The sequence below is a fragment of the Macrosteles quadrilineatus genome, unplaced genomic scaffold (assembly GCF_028750875.1).
Source record: "Macrosteles quadrilineatus isolate MER2022 unplaced genomic scaffold, UCM_ALF_1.0 Scaffold_9__3_contigs__length_116548681, whole genome shotgun sequence".
Lineage (NCBI taxonomy): Eukaryota > Metazoa > Arthropoda > Insecta > Hemiptera > Cicadellidae > Macrosteles > Macrosteles quadrilineatus.
Window position 1 is genome coordinate 84,609,093 of NW_026542602.1, and position 15,123 is coordinate 84,624,215.

The 15,123-nt window shown below is 32.6% G+C and overlaps 1 protein-coding gene across 7 annotated transcripts in view; it reads right to left on the reverse strand.

Moving 5' to 3' along the window:
- Positions 1 to 15,123, reverse strand: part of LOC129002303 (uncharacterized) — a 69,148-nt gene that overhangs the window by 20,128 nt on the left and 33,897 nt on the right. For 6 of the 7 annotated variants that reach the window (XM_054430004.1, XM_054429999.1, XM_054430002.1 and 3 more), the window contains exons 14-18: positions 9,973 to 10,046; positions 8,712 to 8,858; positions 6,474 to 6,650; positions 6,126 to 6,325; positions 1,980 to 2,132 (exon numbers count right to left, since the gene is read on the reverse strand). In XM_054430004.1, coding sequence (XP_054285979.1) covers positions 1,980 to 2,132; positions 6,126 to 6,325; positions 6,474 to 6,650; positions 8,712 to 8,858; positions 9,973 to 10,046 — 751 coding nt within the window. The remainder of the gene's footprint in view (positions 1 to 1,979; positions 2,133 to 6,125; positions 6,326 to 6,473; positions 6,651 to 8,711; positions 8,859 to 9,972; positions 10,047 to 15,123) is intronic. The other variant, XM_054429998.1, reaches the window with a different exon arrangement.

Here is a 15,123-nt window from a genome sequence, read left to right on the forward strand (position 1 = left end):
TTGCAAAAATTATTTAGAAATTGCGTTGAAATGGATTATTTACATTAGAAAAGATTAAAGAAAAAAATGTACCAAATAAAATGTGTTCCTAACAAGATGATAGTTGCTGATCTAACCTCCTGCTGATGGACACTGCTGATTTTATGGTTGGCCTAAGAAAATCCAGACTTCACTAACAATTTGAATAAGGTTTTTCTGATGCATCGGGACCCAGGGTGTCCACAGAAAATTTTTCATTAATTTCCATGATTTTCCATAACTACCCATGACCATTTACCCATGATTTCCATGACTCACAAACTTTACTTGAAAATTATAATTTAACATACACACGCGAATAATACTCCCTAGACAAGTTATTTCACAGAAAATACTGAAATATGTATTAACAATTAACAGATAACAATGGAGTACAATAGGTACAACAATGAACTAATACCATAGGCAATAGAGTAAATATAGACTGTCAAAGAAAGGTTTTGCGATCTGCCGCTAGAGCGTTATCGCCGTTCAATATCGGTTATCGGTATTCTATTCGGTTTCATCGTCGACTACTCGCCAGCTGTTACCAGCACTACCACTCTTGCAATTTGAAATGCTTACTATATCGCTATTATCGTCTTCTGCAATCGCGTCAAAATCATGAACATCCTCCGCGGCTGTGTAGACATCATCATCGAATGCCGTGGTCCCGAAACGTCATCGTCGTCTACGATTGCGGCAAAATCGTGAACATCTTCAGCGGCCGTGTAGATATTATCGTTTTGCGTGATCGTAGAAAAAACGTGATCATTTTTCCCGCGGTCACGAAAACGTCGTCTAGCACGGTTGCGGTTTAAGAACATCTCCCGCGGCCTGCGGTCGTGTAGACATCATCATCGTCTTGCGCCGTCACGGAAACGAGATCGTTGTCTAGCGCGATCGTGGTAAAATCATTAAATTTCCCGACTTTGATATCAAATAAGACTAAATCCCAACTTTTCAAGACCATTTTGAAATTCAATACTAATACCTGACTTTCCCGTTTTCCCCGACTACTCTAGACACCCTGGTAGATTTTACCTTGCAAATATAAAACAAAACCTTCCAATAAACAACTTCCTAAAATCATGGATTAATCAAGTTATGAATTAAGATTATAGTTTCGGAATAAAATTATGATTAATAAATTGAATCATTGTAATGAAACTACAAAAGTATAACAAATATATGCCTATGTTTAAAAAAATACAATAAATGATGGCATTTTAATTAATTTATTGCTAATATTAAATAAGTCAGTAAACTCCAATTCCGGGGAATTCCTCCAAAGTTGGCAACACTACTCCCAACTACCAAGTTGTTATGGAAACGGTCGCTAGCGCTTGATGCTGCAGCGGTGTGCGCCGTAACTACACATTACCCCTAGCGGTCGGCGCCGGAATATACGCTAGCCGCAGCACAGCTGACAGTCTATATTTATTTCTTTTTGTCTATGCTAATACTAACTCAAAACTAATAAACTACCTAATAGAACTGTAATAATTTAAATCGTCCAACATTTTTGAAAAATCCTGAAAAATACTACAATAGTTGGGGTTACGACGGCCGACTAGAGAATTGAATGGTCCCCTCAAATCCATCCATTATTGGGGATTTCCATGACTTTTCTTGACCTTTTGCCTATTTCTATGATTTCAATAACCAGAATTTTATCCCATAACTATCCCTGACTTTCCAGAATGTGGACACCCTGGGACCAAATAGATGCATCAAGATTAAATCGAGATGCATACTGAATTGAATCACCATTGGAGGCATTGAATCAAAATTTCAATACATTTTCGATGCATTGCACACCAATTAAAATTAGTAGGGTCTTAAATTTTAATATCAAGGTAACAAGAAAAAAAACATGTGTTAGTTCACTGATACCATTTGCGTTTATTATCTAATTCAATATTCTAAGGATAAATATCTCAAGTATTAAACATAAGTACCTGATCTGGGCGACTGTAATCTTGATCTAGATGGCAGTGAATGAATATCTCTTCTCCGCTTACTGATTTGTTGGTTGGAACGTCGGTTGTTAGCAACTCTGCTTTTGGGGCTTTGGATGTTTGAAGTCTGCATTTTACGTTTACTGGACGCTGCTAAATGCCACACACAAAAAATGAACACAAAGATATACCAAAACATATACAATCAAGGTGAGGATGTAAATTTGATTATTATAGCCTAAAGTAACGTACTATAGTACTACTGACTTTGTAGTTTAGAATGTTGTTAAAACTACAAATAAATAGCTACAAATATAAGAAAGGCTTTTGCATAGTTCTTCAGTTCATCCTTACCAATTAATACTAGAATCGGAAGACTTTGTTTTCAGTTATGGTTGCAAAATTTAAAATTTAAACAAATTACAAGTGAAAAATTACAACGTCTTTTTTTAATATTTCTGGATTATCTATCTATATATACTTATTTAATACGCAAGCAGGATTTTTGTGACAATTACTCCTCCGAAACTACTGAACTGATTGACATGTTTTTGGTGTCATTGGAAAGAGCGTAACGTGAAGTTGTGCAGGAAACTTTCTTTTTAGGTAAATAATTAGAGAGTGAGGCCCTGGGGCCCTTTAAAGTTTCGTATTTCTCCATAAGATTAACATGGGAAACAACACATTGTTTTGAAACTCCAGCTGTTGTCAGAAATCTATATATCTAATTCCGTAAGCCCAAAATTTTACAATGAAATTGTGAGCGAACTGGAGGCCGTAGAAAGCTGGAAGGGGTCTCATTTTAAAGGTCTGGGCATGAAGTTTTGGGGAAAAATACTCATTTTTCTTACTTATGCACCAAAAGGTTATTACAGGATAAAATAAATCACATTTAAATAGCATGGGAATCCAGGTCATGTCCGATTTGTTTACTTTAAAACATGTGGTTTAGATTTATTTAAAGCATATGGTAATGTCATTGACTATTGGCTACAAAAGTTGTATTAATAGTGTTAAAGGTAGTATGTAATATATGTATTGTATGTAACTATAGTGCATTTGAAAGTAAACATGCGTGCAAATGAAAATGAAACAGCATTTTGTGATTGGCTTCTACGCTTATATTAGGTAATGGAATCTTAGAGAGCAATAGGGCAACACCGGCAATTGACATTCCAGATAACTTTGTTCTCTCTGATTGTGCAATAGTTTATGGCAACTCAATAAATCCAGAAAATATTCAAAACTACTCCAATCAAATAATTGTATGCCCTTTAAATGAACATTGTGATAATTTAAATGAAGAAGTATTAAAAATCTACTACAGTAATTATGAAGTAGTACATTCCAGATAACTTTGTTCTCTCTGATTGTGCAATAGTTTATGGCAACTCAATAAATCCAGAAAATATTCAAAACTACTCCAATCAAATAATTGTATGCCCTTTAAATGAACATTGTGATAATTTAAATGAAGAAGTATTAAAAATCTACTACAGTAATTATGAAGTAGTTTCAGAAGACCCTACAGAGAGGTTGAACATACCAATTGAGTTTATAAATTCAATTACACCATCTGGAATGCCACTACACAAATTAGTTTTAAAAGTTGGTTCAATAGTGATGCTCATAAGAAATAGGGTCTGGATTAGTTAATGGAGTACGATTGGTTGTGTTGGGTATGTCTGAAAAAAGTGTAAAGTTAGTAGTAATTACTGGAGTAGGGAAAGGGAACATATTTTTCATGCCAAAAATAAAACTAATATCTACAGATCCTAATATGCCCTTTAAATTTACAAAGGATTCAATTCCCATTGCGATTATCTTTCACCATTACTATAAATAAAGCGCAAGGCCAAACCTTCCCAAAAGTTGGAATTTATTTAAAAAAAAAAAAAAACGGTGTTTACCCATGGTCAACTTTATGTTGCTTTTAGCCGGGTAAAGCGGCCAGATGACGTTAAAATAGAAATAGAAACAAATAAAGACCAAGGAATGGACCAAAATGGATACTACACAACAAATGTTGTTTTCAGAGAGATTTTGTTACAGAATTAGTATTTTACAATTTGGAAGATGACATTATCTCTATGTGTTGTGTTTTTCTAAGTGAATTTGTCTATATAAAAAAAAAATGTATATATATTTAATTAATAGTGAAGATTATTGAAAATGTTCTTTTGCTGTATTATGATTAGAAAATTTATGTTACAAACCCACCACATGAAGAGTCATTTTGAATTTTTATCCTAAACAGAGCAGACATAAAAATGAATTATGCAGGTATGTGATAACTGTTATACATTATTATAATATACAAAAAATTTAAACGATAATTCAAGGTAGGGTACGGTAACCCATGAGACAAATAATTTGTACAAAATAATTATTAGAATATATTACATATACTGTATATAGGGGCTATTGCCCCTACAAGCCACTAGTTAAATATTAATAATTGGTCTCCATGGAAGCATGAGAAAATTCACAATGTTTACATTTGCTTTGACATTTGAATGTAAACAACCAGAACTGTCAAATTCCTATTACACAATTGCAGACAGCTGATCCAAAAAAAAAAAAAAAAAAACAACTATGTAGTAGGTTTATTTAATCTTAAACTTTATGATAGATTATTTATTATAAATCTATTTCAATGATTATGAAACAGATTTTTCCCGTTGCGAAACAAAAATTAAAAGTGAGAAGAACATATGATAATTGTAAACAGTCAATGTGTAAATTATCTATGTTGTATTAAAATTGTGTATAGTTTTGGATGTTGGTTTGTGTTTAATGGTATTAATTATTGCACTTTTGTTTTAAGGATTTGGCATATGATAAATAACACAATTTCAGAGTTCTGTCAGTTTTTGCCTAACTCTGTTCTGTAGAGTTTAAAGTAGCCTACACCTTATTGTCTACAAATTGGCTAAATAACTTAGGTATGGTACATTATAAAAGCTGACAGCCTTTTTACGTTGACTTAAATTGTAAGCTTACCTTATCCCGTCCATGGGCAGTTTGATCGTTAAACATTAACCCTTTAAATTGGAATAGGACTGTTATGTAAATTGTGAGTATTTCCATTAGTTAATAATCTTTAGTTGACTCTTTTAAAATCATCGGAAATTATGACTGTTATTAGTTTTTAAACAAGTCATTTGGGTATATGTAACTCATGTACTTCTTTGCAATTGCTCGATTTCGAGCAACATGTACACTAGTACTTATTTAATACGCAAGCAGGGTTTTTGTGACAATTACTCCTCCGAAACTACTGAACCGATTGACATGTTTTTGGTGTCATTGGAAAGAGCATAAAGTAAAGTGGTGCAGGAAACTTTCTTTTTAGGGAAATAATTAGAGGGTGAGGCCCTGGGGCCCTTACAAGTTTTGTATTTCTCCATAAGATTAACATGGGAGACAAATATTGTTATGAAACTCTAGCTTTTGTCAGATATTAAAAGTGAGAAGAAGAACATTGTAAACAGTCAATAAGTTTGCTAATTTAACAGTTAGTTTGCTACAAACATTTACTTACTTGGTTGAAATTAAATAGTTAATATTTGAATTTGGATTGGCGTAAATATTACAATGGAAAAAACGAGAGAGCCTGGATAAATTGATATACTAAAAAGAAAACTGAATTAACACTGTGCTACATTTCTTAGTAATTGTTGAAAGAGCCGATTTACAAACTATGGAAACATAGGAAAGTCATAGAACACCATCAAGGAGAAGAAATAGAAATAATTTTTTTTTATATTTATAATCGTTATTATGGACAACCTAATGCGGCTATGAATAAGGCTATTTGTAGAAAACACTAAAAAACAAGATCAGCTCTTGAAAAATGATAAGATATTTACAAGAAATGTTGATTATATCGATCTGTTATGCACATCTTGAGTACTCTATAATCTTTGAGTCGAATCTTTTAAAGTCATCAAAAATTATGACTGTTATTCGTTTTAAAATAACGCCTGTAATACTTAGCAATTGCTCGATTTCGAGCAACAGGGACACTAGTATGTTTAAATGACAAGTACCTTGAGTTAGTTTACAAATCTACAACTTGATTTCTAGTATATTGTATTAAGGGTTTTCAAATAGTTCAACTCTCCAGCTTCAAGTGTACTTTACCTGGTCTTTGTTTAGGGGTCTGTTTGGGCTGTCCTACTGAAGGGGGTTTCGGTTTCTTCTGTTCTGCTGAAGGGGGTTTCGGTTTCTTCTGATCCACTGAAGGGGGTTTTGGTTTCTTCTCTTCTTCCGAAATAAGTTTAAATTCTTCAGCAAAGTTCTCAGCTGCCCAGCCTTTAATCCATTCCATGTGCGGTTTGCTGCTACAGGGTTAAAAAGGAAATGTTAAGTAAAAGTTTACAGAAATACAGAGAATGATGAGACAATAATTTTAAAAAAACATGTGACGTAAATAGTAAATGATATTGACAAAAGGAACAGCCAATAGTGATACAAATATGCATTACTTACAAGAATTCACAAGGTGGAACCAAGAAGAACTTCAAATCCTGATGATCAGGAATGTTTATCAATCTGTCTCGAATCTTTAACGGACTGAGTCTATTAAACAATGCAACACTGTCCCAACTGGTCAATCCCTCGGCGGACTTCATGAAACGATAGTTCAGACCTTGCTCACTGGCAAACCTGTAATAAACAAATCACCATAGTATACTTAGGAGGGTAAAAACAAAAGTTCTGAAATGTTATCCTCAAAGTAAAGTAAGAAAGTTATGTTCTCAACAGATTATGTCTAACTATAAACTAATGATAATATTTAGTAAACAGCTGCTATACTGTTGTAGCATTTACAAAAGTTTGTAAGATGCTTCAAATAAAATTATTCAAATGGTGAAAAGGATTAAAATTTATCTTTGTTGGCGACTAAGTAGCTCCAAGAAGAAGTGTTATGGGCCATAGAGACTTATTGATAATATTTAGCGAATTGAGATAAGAATTTGTTATCCATATTATTATTATTTGCCTCTTAAACAGTAACAGGTAGCTAAAATAAATAGGTTAGTTACCTGTTACTATCGCCAAACCTATAATTAACAGACTTAAGTTTCAAGTTATGTTGCCCAGTTATCGTACGTATTAGCGGCATCAACACTTACGCAGTTTGGAATTTTTTACTATTTGGCCGGCCAAACATGTATAAATGTTCTGTGTAATCTATACTTATTTAATACGCAAGCAGGATTTTTGTGACAATTACTCCTCCGAAACTACTGAACCGATTGCCATGTTTTTGGTGTCATTGGAAAGAGCGTAACGTGAAGTTGTGCAGGAAACTTTCTTTTTAGGTAAATAATTAGAGAGTGAGGCCCTGGGGCCTTTTAAAGTTTCGTATTTATCCATAAGATTAACATGGGAAAAAACATTGTTTTGAAACTCCAGCTGTTGTCACGAAGTGAATATTAATAATTGGTCTCCATGGAAGCATGAGGGAATTCACAATGTTTACATTTGCTTTGACATTTAAATGTAAACAACCAGAACTGTCAAATGCCTATTTCACAATTTCAGACAGCTGATCCAAAAAAATAAAACAACTATGTAGTAGGTTTATTTAATCTTAAACTTCATGATAGATTATTTATTATAATTCTATTCTAATGATTATGAAACAGATTTTTCCCGTTGCAAAGCAAAACTTAAAAGTGAGAAGATCATATGTTATTGTAAAAAGTCAATATGTAAATTATCTATGTTGTATTAAAAATGTGTATAGTTTTGGATGTTGGTTTGTGTTTAATGATGTATAAGTTATTAATTATTGAATTTTTATTTTAAGCTTTTGGCATATGAGTATGGCTATGATAAATAACACCATTTCAGAGTTCTGCCAGTGTTTGCCTATCTCTGTTATGTAGAGTTTAAAGTAGCCTAAAACCTTATTGTCTACGAATTGGCTAAATAACTTAGGTATAGTACATTATAAAAGCTGACAGCCTTTTTACGCTGACTTAAATTGTAAGCTTACCTTTTCCCGTCCATGAGCAGTTTGATAGTAAAAAATTAACCCTTTAAACTGGAATAGGACTGTTATGTAAATTGTGAGTATTTCCGTTAATAATCTTTTAGTCGACTCTTTTAAAATCATCGGAATTTATGGCTGTTATTAGTTTTTAAACAAGTCATTTGTTTATAAATAACACCTGTAGCCTACTTCTTTGCAATTGCTCGATTTCGAGCAACATGTATACTAGTTGTCATTAATCATTTTGTGTGTATGAACTTTACGTGTGTTAACTCAAATGTTTTCATGGCAATGAGAAGTGTTCAGCAGAAAATAAGAAGACAGAAGATGTTGCAATGGCAGCAACTATAGTCATGTGTTAGGATTGGCTTCTGTAAAGGTGACTAGATTATTTATTTTGGTAAGAATATTCTATGATTTTTCATTAAGTTCGTAAATACAAAAAGGTGATATTCTTAGTTGGGTTACCCATCCCATAAGGTACAGTCAAGTCAGGCCTGGATTTGAATTGATTCACACAGGTAGAGAGTTCAAACACATGCATTTCTTTAGAGTTTTGTTAGTTTTTAACTTCTTTCAGAGGGAAATTTCCAAAATACTGATTTTGTGTATCATTTTGTGTTATTGCACGATTGTTTATCTGAAGGGAGAGATTGAGAGGGTTGTTAGAGAATTATCTACTTTAATTATTTAAATAAATGAATGGTAAAATATTAATTTCTTACTTTTTCAGAGGTCCCAAATGTTCAGTGACGGAAAAGTCTGATCCAAACACAAGTTCCGCATCAGTTTCTTGACTAAAGAAATTTAAGATGAACTTCCTCAGCTCTGCAACTTCTAATGGTGCAGGAAAATCACTTAGTTTTACAGTCCTGCAAGCAGAAATAAATAACTGAAAAACTTTAGACTCATGAACCGATAAACTTAATTATAAAGGATATTTGTAAATAAATAATATTAGGGGTGAACAAAGCAGCAAAGGTTTTTTTGATTTGATTCCAAAAATTTTCTATTTGAATCGATGCACTTGGATTCAAAGCAACACTATTATTTTTTGTAGTTTTTAAGTATTTTTCTATTCATACTTGTCGATGGAGTGAAGTAAAAACAATTAAAATTTATCAGATTTGTGTTCTGCAAATTTTTGTTAATGTGGTATTTGCCTATATGTACACATACATGACTTTAATAGGGGTCTGCGGTACAGAAAATTTAAGGTCGGTACGGTTCGGTACGGTACAATATTTTGTACGTCGGTTCTTAGTAAAAAATCGGTACAGATGCGGCTACCGGTATTTTTGCGGTTTTCTTTTTACAATTGTATTTAAACCATTATTTTTCATTACATTGACATTACTATGAAAATGGATAGTATTCTACATTCATGGTTCTCTAACAACAATTTATGTACCACACATTATATTAGTAAAACCTTTTACTCCTAAAAGGATAGTGTCAAGAAAAAAATACAGTTAAGATAAACGCTTTATCTATTTTACTCTGAGATACTCTAAAAGGCCATGATAAAATAGTTTTAAAATTAGGATAAGAACTTACTTTAACTGATCTATTAATTTATGTTTATGTTAGCGTCAGAAGTTTTTTAAAACTATTCTAGTATTAGTTGTTTATCAAAAATCATGTATTTTCTATAATTTTGAAGTGTATTAGCTTTGACTATTAATACAACTAGTTACTGTACATATTCATGTTAATATGCCAGGATAATTATTTCCTTCAGTTTTGATTGTACACAATAAACATTTTTATTATTACCTGTGTGTTTTGTTGTTTTTTATTTTGTAATCTTGACAAAGCAACTAAAATAGTTTCAAGTTTAGGTTAGGAGATTAAAAATTTCTGGTTTAACCATCACTAAATCCTACTCTGTAAACAATATGTCCTAAACAATGTGTAAACTTAGTGTTCTCGGGACACAAAATTAAGTTTGTAAAAACGTAAGGTAATGGTGAAAATAATACTTACTTAAAAACTGTACTAAGTTGATCCGTATCGGCACAGACAGGATACAATCCACTGTTAAAGAAGGACATTTTTGCCTGAAACATAAGATACTGTATTTATCTTGGCACATTTCATCAATAGGTAAATATTACAACTTTAATCAAACTCAGTTGCTAAAAAATAGAATGTTAAGAATTAATTTCCAACTAAAATCTAATAGTGTCTCCATATTCTATGCCAATATTAAGTTAGGCCTGGTTTGTAAATGTAGGTCAAAGAAAAAATATCAATGTTATGTTTCAAGATCCTTTAATTGTGTATCTGTCAGACTGTATTTGTGTTGTGTGTCATCCCTAGTGAAAAAAAATTTCTGGTCCAGGTTCTGGCCAGTACTGTCACAGAACTGACCAGTTCTGCCACAGTACTGACAAGTACTGGCCAGGTTCTGGGCGAGACTGGCCAGGTTCTGGGCGATACTGGCCAGGTTCTGGGCGATACTGGCCAGGTTCTGGGTGATACTGGCCAGGTTCTGGAATGATACTGGACAGGTTCTGGAGGGTACTGGGCTGATACTGGCCAGGTTCTGGCGAGTACTGGGCTGATACTGGCCAGGTTCTGGCGAGTACTGGGCTGATATTGAAGTTTGTATCTTTATTTTAATGGGTCTGGTTTTACTTGATAGTTTTAGTGACTTATGCCCAGTACATTTTTGTATTATTATGGCAATAAAACTATATTCTGATTCTGATACTGGCCAGGTTTTTGCTGGTACTGGATGATACTGGCAGTGTTCTTGGCTGATAATGGCCTCTGGTCCAGAATTCAGATTTTGAATGGTGACTTTTCCATAAAAACCCATGAAATAATAGCAAAATCTTATTTTAAAAAATTGGCCAAAAATTTTTTATAAATAACAAGTATGTTAGAGCCCTTTAAATTCTGAAAAAAATTTTACAACGCCTATTACTGTAAAATTACGGTTTAAAAGCTACTGTAACTTATATGTAATTTTATATATAATAGAGGAAAACTGTGTTTTTTTAACCTATATTGATCAAAATTAGTATATTTTGGTCTTTATAATTTAAATCTAAATGGTGCAACCTCTCAGTGTTGTGAAAATTAGGGTTTATGTTTATATTTTTTGCAACTTTTGTGATTTTTTCCTGTAAAATATTAAAGTTACTACAGTACTACCACATACCCATACATAGGACAAGTATGTGTCCTAGAATAATTATCTCTAAAACCAAAATAAAAGATTGATTAAAATAACTACTGTATTGTTTTGAAAAATTGAGCAAGATTAAAATTTAAAAGAATTTTCGCGCCAGACTGAGAGCTAATGACAGGGTCCAGTGCAGTCCGTGGCAGAGGAGGGGAGGGGACTGATTTTTCTGTTCCAACTCCAACTGTCAAAAGATCGGCGTCGCCATCGCCATCTTTATCTTTGCTTGGCTGTTGTGCCTAACCTCTTGACTTTGCAAAAGTATAACTTAGTCCTTTCAATTTAAAATGTAATAGTGTATAATCGTATCCATATTATATTAGTTGCCTAAGATTTTTGTTGTTAGGTAGTTTACCTTCAGTTTTTTAGTTTTCTTTCACCAAAGAATATCGTTATTGAAGAGGCTGTCTCCCAAACCAAGGTAAGGAATTCAAAATAACATTAGGCCTACTTTAGTTAATAAGTTTCAATGTGAGTTACACATCAAAAATTAGGTTCGATAAAAATTCTGCAACATCTAGTCTTTCTTTAAACTGATTAAAGTTAGGTTAAGTTATAAACCGGTAGTTAAGTTAAGTTACTTATAGGCTAGAAAACTAACCTAAATGAGTTAGCCAGGCTTTGGCTTACAGTTTTAAGTTTTTTTAGACTACCTAACAAATTTGCATTGGATTTAATCTTAGTACATTTGTTAGTAGGCCTATAGCCTTTATGGGGCTTTCTTTGAAAGTTTGATTTTTACTTGAACGGAGTCCTAACGTTTTACTGCATGTCCTAATGCGATATCACTTTTTAACCTTACTTAGGTGAATCATTGGCCACAGTTTCAAATCTGCAACTTTTAATAACCTATTTAGGAATATACCTAACTTAGCCTACTACAATCATTTTCTTAAACCTATGCAGTCAGCCTTAGTCAAAGCCTAGATTAAAAGTTAGGTTACAAGTTAAATATCTTAAATTCAATTGTTAGGCCCTACACCTAAATAATTCTTACACCCTTAAAGGATAGTTGATTTCATAAAATAAATTCCTTAGGCATAAGTTAAAAATAGGCTACCGGTACTGCTAGATAGGGTAGGATGAAAATAAAATCGAGCCAAGCGCAGTAAATTAAACTTAGGCTAGGGAGCATTAGCTAACCAAAAATAACTTCCAACAAACCGAAAATGTACTCCTATCTAACGTATTTGTTTGACCAATTCCTAGAATAACTTAATTTGTTATTTACTGTCACACTATGGATGAGGCCTATTTTATGTTATAATTAAGTTATTGGTAACATTTCTCGACTGATAACTTACCAATAATTTATTCATACGGTATTGACAGTGACAGCCAGTTTGTTCTAATTTACCTGAACTTTGCGACATTTTACATATCCTAGGTTAAGTTAAGTATAAGTAAATATAAGTTAAGTTCTAGCTAACCAATTTGCGTCAAAATCTGTTACGTTTCTTAAGCGGTATGGATTTTTCTAGGCCTGTTTACTTCTTAACTGAAAGTAAGTTAGGCTAGAACAAATTTTATGTTGTTAATAAATGTAGGTATGTAGCCTACATAGCTTGGTTATTGTATCCATACTTTTGAAATTTGTGATAATTGAATGGGAATCGGCTGCGGCACATTTTATGTGCGTGGGTTATGCTTGTCGAAGCACCTTATTGCACCATGCCGAGTTTTGTGAACTGTACCCTATTTAAGCATGAGTAGATCTGGGAAAACTTTATTATGGTTGATTTTTTAGGCCCTTTTACTACAGCATTGAGAAATATATTAAGCTGATTTTGATTCAATCAAATTTATTTATTCCCAACAGCAAATCACCGTTACATGAGATTGCAAAAAAATAAAGTTAAAAAAGTGTGCATGAAGTTCTTGTCAAAGGTTTAATTTCTTTTTGTCTGTCTTCCCCATTTAAAGTTTTGAATCTAGAAACTCGCTGATGGAACCTTTTCAAGCTGAAACCTTTTTCAAAGTTTTGGTGGTTTTGAGATTAGATTTTGACACGTTACTAGTGCTACATAGCCTACTTACTATTAATAATAGCAAACTTCTTGTTTTTTCTTACAGAAGCTGTTTTTCAACCAGTTTCCAGAGGCCAAAGAAAAAGAAACATCAAGACGGTAATAAAAGATTGGCTAAGACCGTCATGAAATCGAATTGTTAGCAAGTAGGAAGGAAGGTAATTTGATACCTAATGATTGATTAATAGATGATGTCAGTCACCATCAAAGCAAAATGTAAAAACTTAGCCTAATGTTTCATTTGCCTTACAGAGTTGATGCTTGATTTATTTGCACATAGCCTATCTCTCTAAGATATCAAAACTAATAGGTAGGCCTATAGACAAACAAATTAAAACCAACACTTTTTTTATTGGAAACTGCAACATTTTCTCAACCAAAGCAAAATGACATGTTTAAGGAGTTAATGGCAAAAAAGGGCTCAGTAAATTGAAAGAAGCCAGGTGTTCTGATTCTGCTTTAGAATAAGAAATCTGTTCATGAGTCATCTCTTAAAAATTTACATCCAACACCAGTTGAATATATTCAATGTTAATAATATAATGTTACTTTTTTCAGGAGAGAAACAACTGAGGAGGGAGAAACGACTGAGGAGGACGAAGACTGCATCCCATAAATGGCTCATGGACTCAATCTTTAGATAATCTTTATGTCTTTAAAATTCATTATTATTTATAATTGCAAAGATCTAATGTAATATTTTTAAATACATACATGTTGGAGTATAATGCTGAATATTGATTAAGGCCTACACATTTGCTAATGAGGTAATTTTTCAAATACCTATGGATAAACATTAACAAAATTAAATATTTTGTAATGGATGATCAATTTAACAGCAGTATTACCTTGCTGACTAAAATAGAAGAAAATTCACAAATAATAATTCTTTTACCAACAAAGGAGCTAGTAGACCTAATAATCCTGTAAATTGTGCATTGTCTTTTGATTTTGTCACTAAGGTAGGCCTAAGATTTATATGCCTACATAAAAAATCGATAAAATGCTGGCATAAAGCCATCTTTACAAACAGTTTCAATAGAAATTAGTTAATTTAACAATCAATATTGTTATATTTTAAAAAGTTAATTAACCTCAATTAAAAATTGTGTATCAATCCGTAAAATTGTGTGATATTAGGTATGATTGAGATTCATGTTAATATTAGACATGTAATATTAGATACATTCATGGTAATATTAGATATGTATTTGGTTATTTTAATTTTGTTTGACGGTTTGAATAGCACGGAAATAACAAAAAAGTTTTTTTTTTATTAGGTATAACAGTGTCTATTGTAATTGAGTACCTAATCTTACATAAACTGCAGAATTATAGGGTCCTCAACCATTTCAGTAAGAAGTAATCATGCCCATCAATAACCATGGTTTAGGCCTATATAAAATTAATTAGTCTTGCCATTGATTTCAGTAAGTAGAAAAGAGTGGAAATTGTGATAAGATAATGGCAGTATTTGTCTGATTGGAAAGTGTAAGTCAAGAGTGTGACCCTTTACAATCATTTTCTACAAAAGAGTTATATAAATGGAAATAACAAACAATCGTCATGTACCAATAATGTAAAAATATCAGCATACAAATTTAATTTTTTGGAAAATCCGTCGATAAATTCCTTTCCCTCATGTAAAAAGGTAAATATTTTTAACGAGTTATTCACGTAAAATACAAAAAACTATGGATACAAAAACGTTACTGTATTTTAATTTGAGAAAATGTGAAAGACGTGATAAAATACTAACACAATTATGTTTTTTCACATCATTCTCATGTAAAAGTGGGTCGTCTTCGCAAGCTCAAACAACCAATACATTCTGGAACAGTAGGCCTACTGGCCAGGTTCTGAACCAGTACTGGCCAGGTTCTGAACCAGTACTGGCCAGGTTCTGGAACAGTTACT